The following is a 12628-nucleotide window of genomic DNA, read 5'->3' on the forward strand; positions in this document are numbered from 1 at the left end:
CTTTTCATTTTTGCAGCCATCCTGGGGATGCGTTCTGCTCAGGGCCGGCACAAAGCCTTCTCTACCTGTGGTTCCCACTTGACAACGGTCACTATCTTTTATGGAACCCTTTTCTGCATGTACTTGCGCCCCCCTTCTGAGAAGTCTGTAGAGGAGTCAAAAATAATTGCGGTCTTTTATGCTTTTTTGAGCCCAATGCTGAACCCACTCATCTACAGCCTAAGGAACAAGGATGTGATTCATGCCATGCAGCAAGCGGTCAGGGGGAATCTCTTTCACAAATTTGCCAAGTAGTTGACAATTTTTTTCTAATCACTAAGGACTTTTGGTAAAATATTCACTTTCACTTAAAGGTAAGCTTATTATTAGATAATCATAATTCGTTTTCTTAGGAACATTTTGACTCATGTCTCCTAAAAATTAATTCCTTTAAGACAAGTTAGCTTGCAAAATACATTTGTATTTAACTCTCAGAAATATATTTTTGCCAAAGATTATCTGAAACTGAATTGGTTAGTATAATGTTCAACAATTCTACGTGAACACGTGTTTATTTGCTTGGTGGGGGGTGGGGGGGACTTTTACTAACTTAATCTTGTGGATACACTGGAAATCTATCTCTCTGAATTTTGTGATTCACAAAATCAGAGCGTTAAGAGAAAGTGACTCTCTTTAAATTAAAAAAAATTAAAGATTATATTATTTCTTTCACAATGTGTTTTATATGACACTGGCTAATCACTAGATTAACTTTGAAACATTTAAATACATGGCTCTTCCATACCTTAAAAATGTTTAGGTTCCCCAAACTCATGTTTTGGGAATTTTGAGTAATCGCATCAACATTATTTTTCAAATAATAACCCATACTTACTGATTTTGAAAATCGATGGTCAACATTTGTTTATAATTGTCTAAGAATATGGATTTAATTCCACCATCAAAATAATGCAATGGCATTTCAGATACTTTCTCCGTGTATTAGTTATGACTGGTGACTAATAACCAAAAAATGAATAACACACACACACACACACACACACAAATCTAATGTCATGGAGTAGATTCATAATCTCATAGAACAGAGAAGAAGGTTGTCAATCTTCATGGAAAAAGGCTACTTTCTATTTTTCTAGCACAGAGGCTGGTGGGTTCAACTACAAATCTTTCAGTTAGCATACCAATGACATTATCAGTCCAAGACTTAACCCATGGTGCCATCAGGGATCCTTATAAAGTTAATTTCAAACCCCCAAACCCAGTGACATCAAGTTTCTTCTGACCCCTAGTGATCCTAGAAAGGGTTTCTGACATTGTAAATCTTTACAAAAGGTAGTCTTAGCTTTCTCCAGAAGGATGGCTGGTGGGTCTGAAACCTCCAGTCTCTCAATTAGTATTACCTGCCAGCATCACCAGGGCTTCTTCTAGAGCCAATAGGCTCTATAAATGTCTCCTGCAGAGCCAGGAATTCTTCAAGCCAGTGTAATAATGAGTACATAGGTATTGTATTTATCTTTCAGATAGTGAAGACCTAATATTTACTTTTGTAGTAAAGCTGGTCTAGTAGGTCTCAAAACTTCTATTGAGAAAAACAGGAGTGAGGTAGACTATAGAAGAGATTATTTATTCAAATTAACCCATTTTTCTTATTCAGCTATGACTGTATATTTAATCATATATGTTTCATCCTTATTAAATTGCCTTAAATATTTTGTATTCTAATATTGTCCATTTTTATTTTAACTAGTGCCACTATAAGAAATGCTCATATTAAATCCTCTGTACTTACTGTAAACCTTTCAAATTATTTTCTAGAGAATCCCTCAGTTGACTTGTGGTTTTTATAAAATTGGGCCCCAGTCCTAATTCTGAGTTGATTGAACGAAGCTGTGGTCCTAAAAATTCTCTCTCCATAGAGTAATGAAAAATGTAAAGAGTGATTTTTAGGGGTTAGAAATGACAGGTAATCTCAGAACCATTTTTCTGTGTGTTTGTTTGGGTTTGCCCTATGGTAATGGAGCACCAGGCTAGATGATCAGCAGAGCCTGTAACAAGGTACCAGGGTTTCTTAGAAATGAGTGTAGGAGAATCCTGATGGTGCATTTCTTTTTGAAAAGACCAGAATCATTTAGTCTGTGTGGTATCCCTTATTATTCAACAAACTTCCTTTCTTGTTAAGCTCAGACGTATGTAACAACGAGACTGGTCTGATTGCCACATTTAGAAGCAATTTGAATGCACGTTTTGAATCAATGTGAAAGTGCTCAAAAATACTAATTATTCTATATAACTGTATTCTTTGTTTTATTTCCTAAGCTTGGTAGTTACCATGGCTTTCATGAGTCAAGTTTACATCTAATTTTGGCAACTGTGTTACCCCACATTATTGGTCTATTTTTAGTCTCTTTTTATTTTATTACTTTATTTTATTTACTTCTACTACAATTTTTCCCTTCATTTTGTAAGTCTTTGGATGACTATCATGTGATCTCCAGCTCCATTTTTATCACCAAGTCCATATCTTCCAACTACTGTTCTACTTTCTGTGTTTCTACTAGTTTTTGGAAGAAATCCACTTTAGTGAATTTTAGTTTTCGCAAGAAATCCACTTTAGAAGCTCTTTAAACATACCAAAAAACCTGGCATGAATCAATGACTGACTCATAGGGACCTTATAGAGATAGTATAAAACATTCACAGACAACGGAGAATGAACTTGCTACCCAGTCGGTGAAAGTAGCCACTGAAAACCTGATGCAAAGAATGGAAATGTTGTTAGATATTGAAGGCCTAATGAATGCAAGAAGAATCCTCTTAGAAATAGTGTCAGAGAAGGGCCCCTCAGGTCTGCTGACCGTGAATGTGACTGAGAAAGAGCTGACCTTTCAGAGTGAAGTGTATCGTGCTGACATGAGCAGAGGAATGCCTGTGGGAGTGGAGCCTGAGGGATCTTCATTTGCCATTGGGGCACAACGCAGGATAAGAGAAACAGCTGCAAAGATGTGCTAATTATCGGAATTTAGAATGTGCAAAGAATGAATATAGGAAAATAGGAAGTCATCAAAAATGAAAATGAATGCATAAAGATTGATATCCTACTCATTAGTGAGCTACAATGGGCTGATAGTAGTCATTTTGAATAAAAAAAATACGATTTATTATGCCTGGAAGAACACAATTAATTTGAATGGTGTGTCACTCATTATAAAAAAATATGTTGGGTGTCATTCTTGAAGTACTAGGCTGTCTGGGATAGCATTATATCGATATCTTTTCAAAGAAAAGATCTAAGCAATACAGCTGTTATTAAAATTCATGCACCAGCCACAAAGCTAACGATGAAGAAATGGAAAAATTCTACCACCAACTTTAGTTGCAAATTGATCAAACATGTCATCAGAATGCATTGATGATTATTGGTGGTAGGAATGCAAAAGTTAGAAACACAGAGAATAGAATAGTAGTTGGAAGATATGGACTTATTCATAGAAAATGACTTATTCATAGAAAATATGGCAGCATTTTGTTCTGTTGTGCATAGGGTCTCTGTGGGTTGGAGCTGACTCGATGGCACCTAACAACAACAACAACTCAAATTCCAATACACATCACTGCTGTGGTTACCATATTCCTCAACACACCGAAAATTCTGGTTACCGTGTTAAGATTATGAACCAATGAGGTTCTTACTACAGAATAGATGAAATCATGGAGACAGTGGCTAAGCATCAAACTGCTAACCTGGTCAGTGGTTCAAACCTCTCAGCTGCTCTGTGGGAAATAATTGAGGTTGTCTGCTCCCATAAAGATCTGAAATCTTGAAAACTCTATATGGGATTACTATATGTCAGAATCAACTCTGTGTTCTTCTGTTGTTGTTCCTGATTTTTATGAACATAGTGATATTGATCCTAGCAATATCTGGTGTATATTTTCTCTGACATTGAGCAAATTAGCAGGTTAATGTGTGCGTCATAAGTATAATTATTTTACTTTTCAATATAAAATGAGTTAATTTTGAAGATGATAAATCTATTATGACTTCATTTTAGCAGCATATTTTCCAGTTATAAAAGAATGTATGCTACGAAGAAGTAAAACTTAAGAGTAATGTGTTCTGAATCAATGAATAATTTCTGATTATATTTTGATAAACTTATTCTAAATATATTATATACTTTCATATTTTATTATAATTTATAAAATTAAATTAAAAGCATATGTCATACGTAATTTGAATACTGAATTTTCTCTTGAAAGCAGTAAGCTTTTACTTTTATACAGATGAACTATTTTTGGTAAACAATTTTTAGTGTGCTATGCTATTTCATTTTAATTATAAAAATAATGTATACTGAATGTAGGATAAATTGAAAATAGCGAAAGAAACAGGAGTGATATTTATTTGTAATCAACCAATAGAGAGCTCTTCGAAGCATAGTGGTGCTTTTTATTCCAATTAGTTTATTTTGAAAACCATTATTCTTTATTTTAATCATTTTATTAGGGGCTCATACAACTCTTATCATAATCCATACATACATCAATTGTGTAAAGCGCATTTATACATTCATTACCCTCATCATTCTCAAAACATTTCCTCTCCACTTAAGCCCCCGGCATTAGGTCCTCATTTTTCCCCTCCCTCCCTGATCCCCGCTCCCTCATGAGCCCTTGATAATTTATAAATTATTATTTTGTCATATCTTGCCCTGTCCGACATCTCCCTTCACCCACTTTTCTGTTGTTTGTCCCCCAGGAAGGAGATCACATATAATTCCTTGTAATCGAAAACCATTATTCTATCCTACCTATGTACCTATTATTTTTAAGATTGACTCATATCTCTTCAAACATATTTTTGGAAGCTTTTAGGAAACATTCAGAGAAGTGGATTTCTTAATGACATGTTTTGATCATTTTAAAGCTCTTGGTAAATATTTCTAAGAATCAAAATGTGTGTATAAAACTCCAAACAATTTAGACATAAAGTAGCTGTGTCTGACAGTAATAGCTTCAATGCGTTTTTGTCTATGTTCAAAAGTAAACTTTAAAATTATTTGGTATTTTGTTGATTCAACTGGAAATCCTTAGACTACTTCAATTTGAAAATATTTGAAGAACATAAATATATACAAATAAAAGGGATACATAAATTTGATCATCACTCTTCAACTTCTTTCTGCTGTTTTTGACATGGATATAATTTTGGTATTTTTCTTTGTAAAAAAACTATATATTTGTTTTTGTATTTGTTTTGTGTTTACCAAGTCCTGATATTAGAGAAATGTTCCCAAGTGGCATAGTGGATTGTAGGTCAGACCACTAACTACAAAGTCAGTCATTCAAACTTACCAACTCCTGTAAGGCAGAAAGTGGATGCTGTCTTCTCCTGAAAAGATTTGAAAACCACATAAATATGTATTGGGTCTTTATGAGTGTGATTTCACTAGATTGCAGTGGATTTGGTACATCTTTGTAAACATGAAAAGTTATGAAAAGAACATTTTAAATTAAAATGTTAAAATTAATAGAGAAAATTATCAGTAATTAAAGCTATGAACTGGGATATTGTTATCCTCATACTTAAAACTAAAAGGGTTAAAAAAATGACCACTTTCATACATTGTTGGTGAAAGAAATATTATCATAGATTCTTAGACTTCAAATTAAAGCATTATTTCAAGACACTTAAAAAACGTGTGGAGTCTTTTTTTTCAAATATTACAAATCTGAGAAACCCTGAAGACATAATCAGAAACCCAGCTGAAGATTTTTATCATAGTCTTATTTTCCTAATTGAGAAAAAGACAAGATGTATTCAAAATGTCGGCAGTCCTCCCTTGGCAAGTGCTAACAGACAGCTTTGCATACTGTGACTATATCCTGGTATTCCAGGGTTCTCAGTCACCACAGAACTGTGCACAGCAAGAACTGCCTGTGATTAATAACTCAAAAGATGCAGGATCTGCTAGACAGGATGGCAGCTGCCTGTCAATGCCTAGAACCCCTGTAAGGACCCAATGGCCAGGATGACAGAGGCATGTGATGACTGTGTTCACAAAGGAGTGAAAAGCCATTATTGTCCTCCTATAATGTTGTTAAAATGATGTTTAAGAAATTCTCTGTTAAGGAAATGGAAAGTCATTTTTAAAGTATTTTATGAAAAGAACATGGCATAAAGATGCATACTTTATGCTTACCTTTGGAAGGAACGATTAAAGAGAAGCGAAACTTGTTCTTTTTATCTATGTACTTATTTACTATTATCTATGTGCTCATTTCCTATTATAAACAAGCATTGCCTTAATAAACAAGAAAACAAACAAAAACATGTTACTAGATAGTCCATAATTGAAGTCTATTCCAAACACCACCAACCACATTGCCATCAAGTCAGTTCTGACTCATAGCTACTGCATAGGGCAGATTACAACTGCGCCATATGGATTCCAGCCGCAGACTACTACAGCTTTCTTCAGAGAGGTGGATGAGCTCTTAACCACTGTACCAAAGGCCCCAGGATTATAATAAGATGTTCTTTTTATTGGTACCTTATTATAAAACCTGGAAAGTACAAGGAGTTAAAAGATTGTATTGAACTGGATGGTTATCTGGTTTCCTTTCCTTTAAGCGCCTGTTTTCCCTTCCTAAAGTGCTTGAGGAGTTTGAAATTCTTTAGTGTTAGGAGTGGGAATGGGTTAATTGCCTCTAACCATCCTACCTTAATCAGAAAAATTAATCTCAGTTCTATTCAGAAGTATTCTTCATTCAGAGAACTGCTGGTGGTTTTATGCATGTATTCAACAAGTAAGGAATGGGACAAGTTTTTACAGAAAAAAATGGAACTGTATTTTAATATAATGAGTAATTTTGATTTTCTTTTGAGGGAAATGAAAATAACCTTAATATTAAAATAAAGTGATATACTAAGCAGTCTGGAATATGCTTATTCTTCATTTGGAAAACAATTTAATGCATATAAAGGTACATGTTAAATTATGTTTTAAAATGTCAGAATGGCTCCTACTCTCAGCCCGATCCTTTCCTCTGAGAGCCTAGAGAAGGCCCTCCTGCGTGAGGTTTCTCTGTCTCTGTCTCTCATCTATCCATCCATCCATCCATCCATCCATCCATCCATCCATCCATCCATCACCTCTCTTCACAAAGGAAGAGGGCCTATGCAGAGTGGATGTTGGGAAGGAAGGGTGAATATTTGAACCTTCATCCCCATATCCCCATGTATATGATGACAGTGAATAATAAAACCTAAGCATGACAGAGACAAAAAAAAAGTCAGAATGTAGAGAGTAAGGTATTATGAAAAAGGGAAATTCTAAATCAAACAAGGGCATTTCTTTTTAAGAAAGACATCTATTTTAATTAAAGAAAAAAGTGACTGACCTTTTGAGTATATGAGTATAAAATATTGAATTTATATATGAATATAAAATATTAAAACTTTGTTGAAATAACAAAAACACAAGGCTTCAAATGAAAGAAAACAGTGCCAACATTCTCCAAAGGTGTTGTTATAAAAATATCTGATTAGAAATATAACATCTTTCCAAGCCAATTAATAAGATTTCATTAAACAGAACTATGTATTGTATTATATGAATGTAAATCACGATTTTATTCAGTAAAATATAGTCAATCACTTCGTTTTCATGAAGAGGGGTTGCTTAGACATGCTCACTATTGATCATCTGAAGTGATTCTGAATCATAGTAACTCTACAGAACAGATTTGAACTCCCTATAGAGTCTATTAGATTGTAATCTTTATGGAATCAGACTGCCACATCTGGTAGGTTTGGTTAGTAGGCAAGAACTTAAACATTGTGCCATTGTCATCGTCACTTGTGATAGAATCAGTTTTGAGTCATAGTGATCCTATATACAACAGAATAAAACACTATGTGGTCCTGCACCATCCTGACAGTTGGTCTACGTTTCAGCCCATTCTTGTAACCATTCTGTCAATCTATTATGTTGAGAGCCTTTCTCTTTACAGTGCCCATCATCTATTTCATCAAGCATGATGTTTTTCTGTAGGGAATGGTCTCTCCTGACAGCATATCTAAAGTATGTGAGATGAAGTCTTGCTACCTTGTCTCTAAGGAGCATTATGGCTGTACTTCTCCCAAGACAGATTTGTTTGCACCATTAGGAGGTGAAAATACCATGACTTGGATGACTTGGACATACCTTAGTCCTCAAGGTAACATTGAAGAATAAGGTATGCTGAACTAAGTCGTGGTTTTTTCAAAAGCCTCATATGCATGTTAGTGCCGTACAGTGAATTAGGACAACCAAAGAAGAATGGACTTATTCGAATTATGGTGTTGGTGATGAATACTGAATGGACCATGGCCTGCTAGAAGAATGGGCAAATCTGTTTTGGAAAAAGTACAAGTAGAATGTTCCTTAGAGGTGAGGATAGCAAGACCTCATCTTGCTTAGTTTGGATAGGCTATTAGGAGGACTCAGTCCCTGAAGAAGGTCACAGTGTGAGATAGTTTATTGTGCCAGCCTGGCCGATAAACACAAGTGGGATTAACTGAAGGGCAGAGAGATAAATGGCTTGGTGACCCTCACCTTTCTTGTCTCTCACTCTTTGATCATCGGTCCAGTGTGCAGCTGCCTTGCTTGTTCTGTAGCCTATAAATACATTTATAGGCTACACTACTTGTGGGATGCCTGGCCTGTGAACAGTGTCGCTGTAAGTTCAGGTCCCTTTAAGACATCTCTGGAGCTGAGGACTGGCAGTTGGGACTGGTGGTTGGTTGACAGTTGGTGATCTGCCTTGCGGTCGGCTGCTGTGCTGAGATGGCCTAGCTCTCTCTATAAATAGAGGAAGATCTGGCAGCAGACTAGACTTGAAGGACTGCTAGTCTCTCACAACTCTCTCTCTCACGGGAGTGAGTTTCACTGAGCCATTTGTACTGCTTTCTAATTTAATTTTTCATTTCTTGTATTATATATCTATCTATCTGTATATAATTTAGCAGCTCATTTCTTGTGTTATATATCTAATTATCTTTATAAATAAATATCTAAAATTATCAGCAATCTGGCTTTATCTCTCTAGAGAACCCTGTCTAACACACAATACATGCTTGGTAGAGAGTCAAAGAGATGAATTGAAGCAGTAACTGCAACAATGGACTCAGACATCACAACAGTTGAGAGGATGGCAGAGAGCAGGGCAGCCGTTACTCCTGCTGTACACAGGGTTGCTATGAGTTAGAAGAGACTCAATGGCACTTATCAGCAATAATGGGGAGTGAAAATAAGGATTTGCTTATTAACTAGTCTGGTGGAAATGAATATAAATTCCCGATTTCCAATTGATCCCAACTACAAGTACATAGAAAATGTTATGCCAGAGGATTTATTTGAGACTGAAACAAGGGAAGGGTGGATTTTATTGACTTTGAGACTCAATGTTTATTGAGAGATAGTAGAAATAGAAGGTCTCTGTATTTTACCAAGCTTTTTCACAAACACTCTTCTCAAAGCTTGCTTCACATCCTTGTTCCTCAGGCTGTAGATGAACGGATTCAGCATGGGACTCACAAATATGCAAAACACTGCCACAATTTTCCCTTGCTCAACAGACTGCACATTTGCAGGCCTCAGATACATGCAGAAGAGGGACCCATAGAACATGGTGACGGCCGTCAAGTGGGAGCCACAGGTAGAGAAAGCTTTGCGTTGCCCCTCACTGGAGCGCATCCTTAGGATGGTGATGAAAATGAAAACATAGGAAATGAGGATGATGAACAGGGAACCTGTGAGGTTAATCCCTGCAGACACAAACAAGGCAGTTTGCTTGATATAAGTATCAGAGCACGTCAACATTAGAAGGGGTGGGTCAGCACAGTAGAAATGGTTGATGGTGTTGGGTCCACAAAAAGATAGGCGAGAAGTCAATATTACTTGCATTGTCCCTACCATAGAGCCCCACAGGTAGGGAAAGGTGACCAGGGAGATGCAAACAGGTCTGGACATTTTGCTGCTGTAATGCAGAGGGTTGCAGATGGCCATGTACCGGTCATAGGCCATAGCACCAAGCATGTAGTACTCAGTAAGCAACAGAGTCACAAATACAAAACACTGGGTAAGACATCCAGCATAAGAAATGGTTTTTTTCACAGATAAGAAGTTAACAAGCATCTTGGGAGAGACATTTGTGGAATAAAAAATGTCCACACATGCTAAATGGGAGAGGAAAAAGTACATAGGGGTTTTCAGTCGAGGCGTGAAGCGGATGAGTAACATCATGCCTAAGTTCCCAGTCATGGTGATGAGATAAATCAGGAGAAACACCACAAAAAGGATGAGCTGCAGCTCTGGCCGGCTGGTCAGTCCTAGGAGGATAAATTCAGTTGCCTCAGTGCGATTGTGTTTGGGAACTATCTTCATTTTCATGTTCTTTAATAAAAGTAGAACCCTTGGTCATATGTAAACTGAGAAATAAATTACATGCAATTCTAGAATAAGAAGAAAACAATGTGCATTTTAAAATTGACTTTGAAATACAAAGATTAATAAGAATTGCTCTTGTGCTCCAATGTTGAAGGCAATGCTAATCACAATACTCAAAGGTAGAAACAACGCAAATCTCTATCACCATACGGTTGTGTAATCAAAATGCGGTGTCTACATGCAATGGAGTAGTACTCACACGGAAAGAAAATAAAGCTTTAATCCATGCCATGATATGGAGGAACCTTGAATACTTTATGCCAAATGAAAGAAGCCAGGCACAAAGGTACAGACATTGTATGATTCCACTTATATGAATTATCTAAAACAGACAAATGCATAGATAGAAAGTAGATTACTGGCTAAGAGAAATTAAGGAGGGGGCAATGAAGAGCTGTTTTTACTTAATTGTGTAAAGGGGTTCTGTTTGGGGTCATGAAGATGTTTTGCAGACGAATGGTGGTGCTGGTGGTACAACATGGTGAATGCAATTTATGCTACTGAATTGTACAGTTCATAATGGTTAAAATGGAAAGTTTTATGTTATGTACATTTTATGCCATAAAAGTCGATTAGTTTCTGTCTCCTCAGATATCAAAGGGTTTCAATAACTGCCATCAAGAGGGTTGGTGGGACTAATTATAGTGTGGAATGCATTTGAAGAAGAGATGATGGAGCGCATGCACCACACTGTGCTGGCTGTTTGCTATGAAGCCAGATGGAAATGGGCTTCTTCCATTGGTGTCCCCATTAAGGCTTTGAATCTAAGTCGCTTATGCCCAGACATGATCCCTGTGATAGACTGATCGTGATTGAAATGCTTGAGATAATGGAGCAAATGGAATGATTGGCACCCTTCATTGCCAGTAAAGATAAGCTCCTGTCATTTGGATAAACATCTAGTGCTTGAGAGTCATAAAGCTACGTTTTCTGTTGCATGCATTTCAGGTTCGTTTTATTCCTCATTCTCACTCAGCCTCCAGCAATCATGAGCCTCTCCCAGTCCTTTGGTGTTATGCTTATTCCAATATGCTTGTTCCAAATTCACAACCGCAAACCTGGCCTGTTTCTTCACCTGTTACTCCCCGTTTTACAGAAAAGCCCCTTTTATCTCAACTCTAACCATCTATCTCATTCTGTTCCATACACAGATTTCTTACAAACTATCCTGTCAGGGTCTCCATCAACATATTTCATACTGAATCTGAAGGTAACTCATCAGCATTTCTTCTCCCACCAGCCAGTTCCCAGATAAAATCACCTGTTACTGAAGCTACTTCCGTGGTCTCAGGCTTTCCACATTTGGAATGCTCTAGTCATCAAATATCTGTTGCTGGCTTGCTAAAATGGCTCAAGGCTTTCTTCCCATAACACTTGGGCAAAATTTTAGGATCTAGGTGATTATTTCTATTTGCTTCCCCAAACTCATCTTCTAGAACTTTGTCTTTCATTTCCTCTGCTCTGATCACATTGACCTACTAGCTGTTTCTTGTACCTTGGGACACATTATCACCTAAATGCCTTTGAACTTGTTGCCTTGCCTAGAATATTCTCCCCTTAGATTTTTGGAAGACTCCTTTTATATATAGTTTAGATCTCTCTTCTACTAAGATAGCCTCTGCGAGGTATAACTTGGCAAGTTAGTCCATTCCAAATTATTTTCTAACCATGAACCATGATTAATTTTTCCTCATCTCACTTCCTGAAATTTTCAATTATTTACAGGTTTATTGTCTGTGTGCTCCATCTAGCTATGTCGACATGAAACTTGAGGAATACAGAGTTAGCACTTGTAGGCTAGACTGTTGGGAATTAGAAGTGGATAAAACATAAGCTATTGCTGCTCTTATAAAAAACTAGGAGAACACAAGAGTCATACCTTACAAAGAAGGACTATATGTGGGGGCACCCTCTAAAAAGCAGAATAGTGCTGGGTAGAACAGAGCTTTCGTAGTAGGCATTTTTCCCAGCTAGGCAAGCATAGAAAAACTCTCTCTGAGATAGTGCATCCAGTGGCCTCACCTGGGACCATTCTCTCTGGCTACAGTGAATTTTTTCGTTAAAGCAGTTTCTGTCAAACATTTGTGTGTGTGTGTGTGTGTGTGTGTGTGTGTGTGTGTGTGTGTGTGTGTGTG

The 12628-nt window shown here is 36.8% G+C and overlaps 1 protein-coding gene across 1 annotated transcript; it reads right to left on the bottom strand.

The window, feature by feature from the left end:
- Positions 1–9452: 9452 nt before the first annotated feature.
- Positions 9453–10436, bottom strand: LOC101664506 (olfactory receptor 1030-like). The gene has a single exon (XM_004714946.1). It carries the CDS (start codon positions 10434–10436, stop codon positions 9453–9455), a length of 984 nt encoding a protein of 327 aa, XP_004715003.1.
- Between the last annotated feature and the right edge of the window lie 2192 nt (positions 10437–12628).

Source organism: Echinops telfairi, unplaced genomic scaffold (genome assembly GCF_000313985.2).
Source record: "Echinops telfairi isolate 266 unplaced genomic scaffold, ASM31398v2 ScPeMD7_7416;HRSCAF=8454, whole genome shotgun sequence".
NCBI classification, from domain to species: Eukaryota; Metazoa; Chordata; class Mammalia; order Afrosoricida; family Tenrecidae; genus Echinops; species Echinops telfairi.

What these genes read in the sequence shown, in the direction of transcription:
- LOC101664506 (XM_004714946.1), bottom strand. Translation starts at nt 10,436, where the DNA reads ATGAAAATGAAGATAGTTCCCAAACACAATCGCACTGAGGCAACTGAA.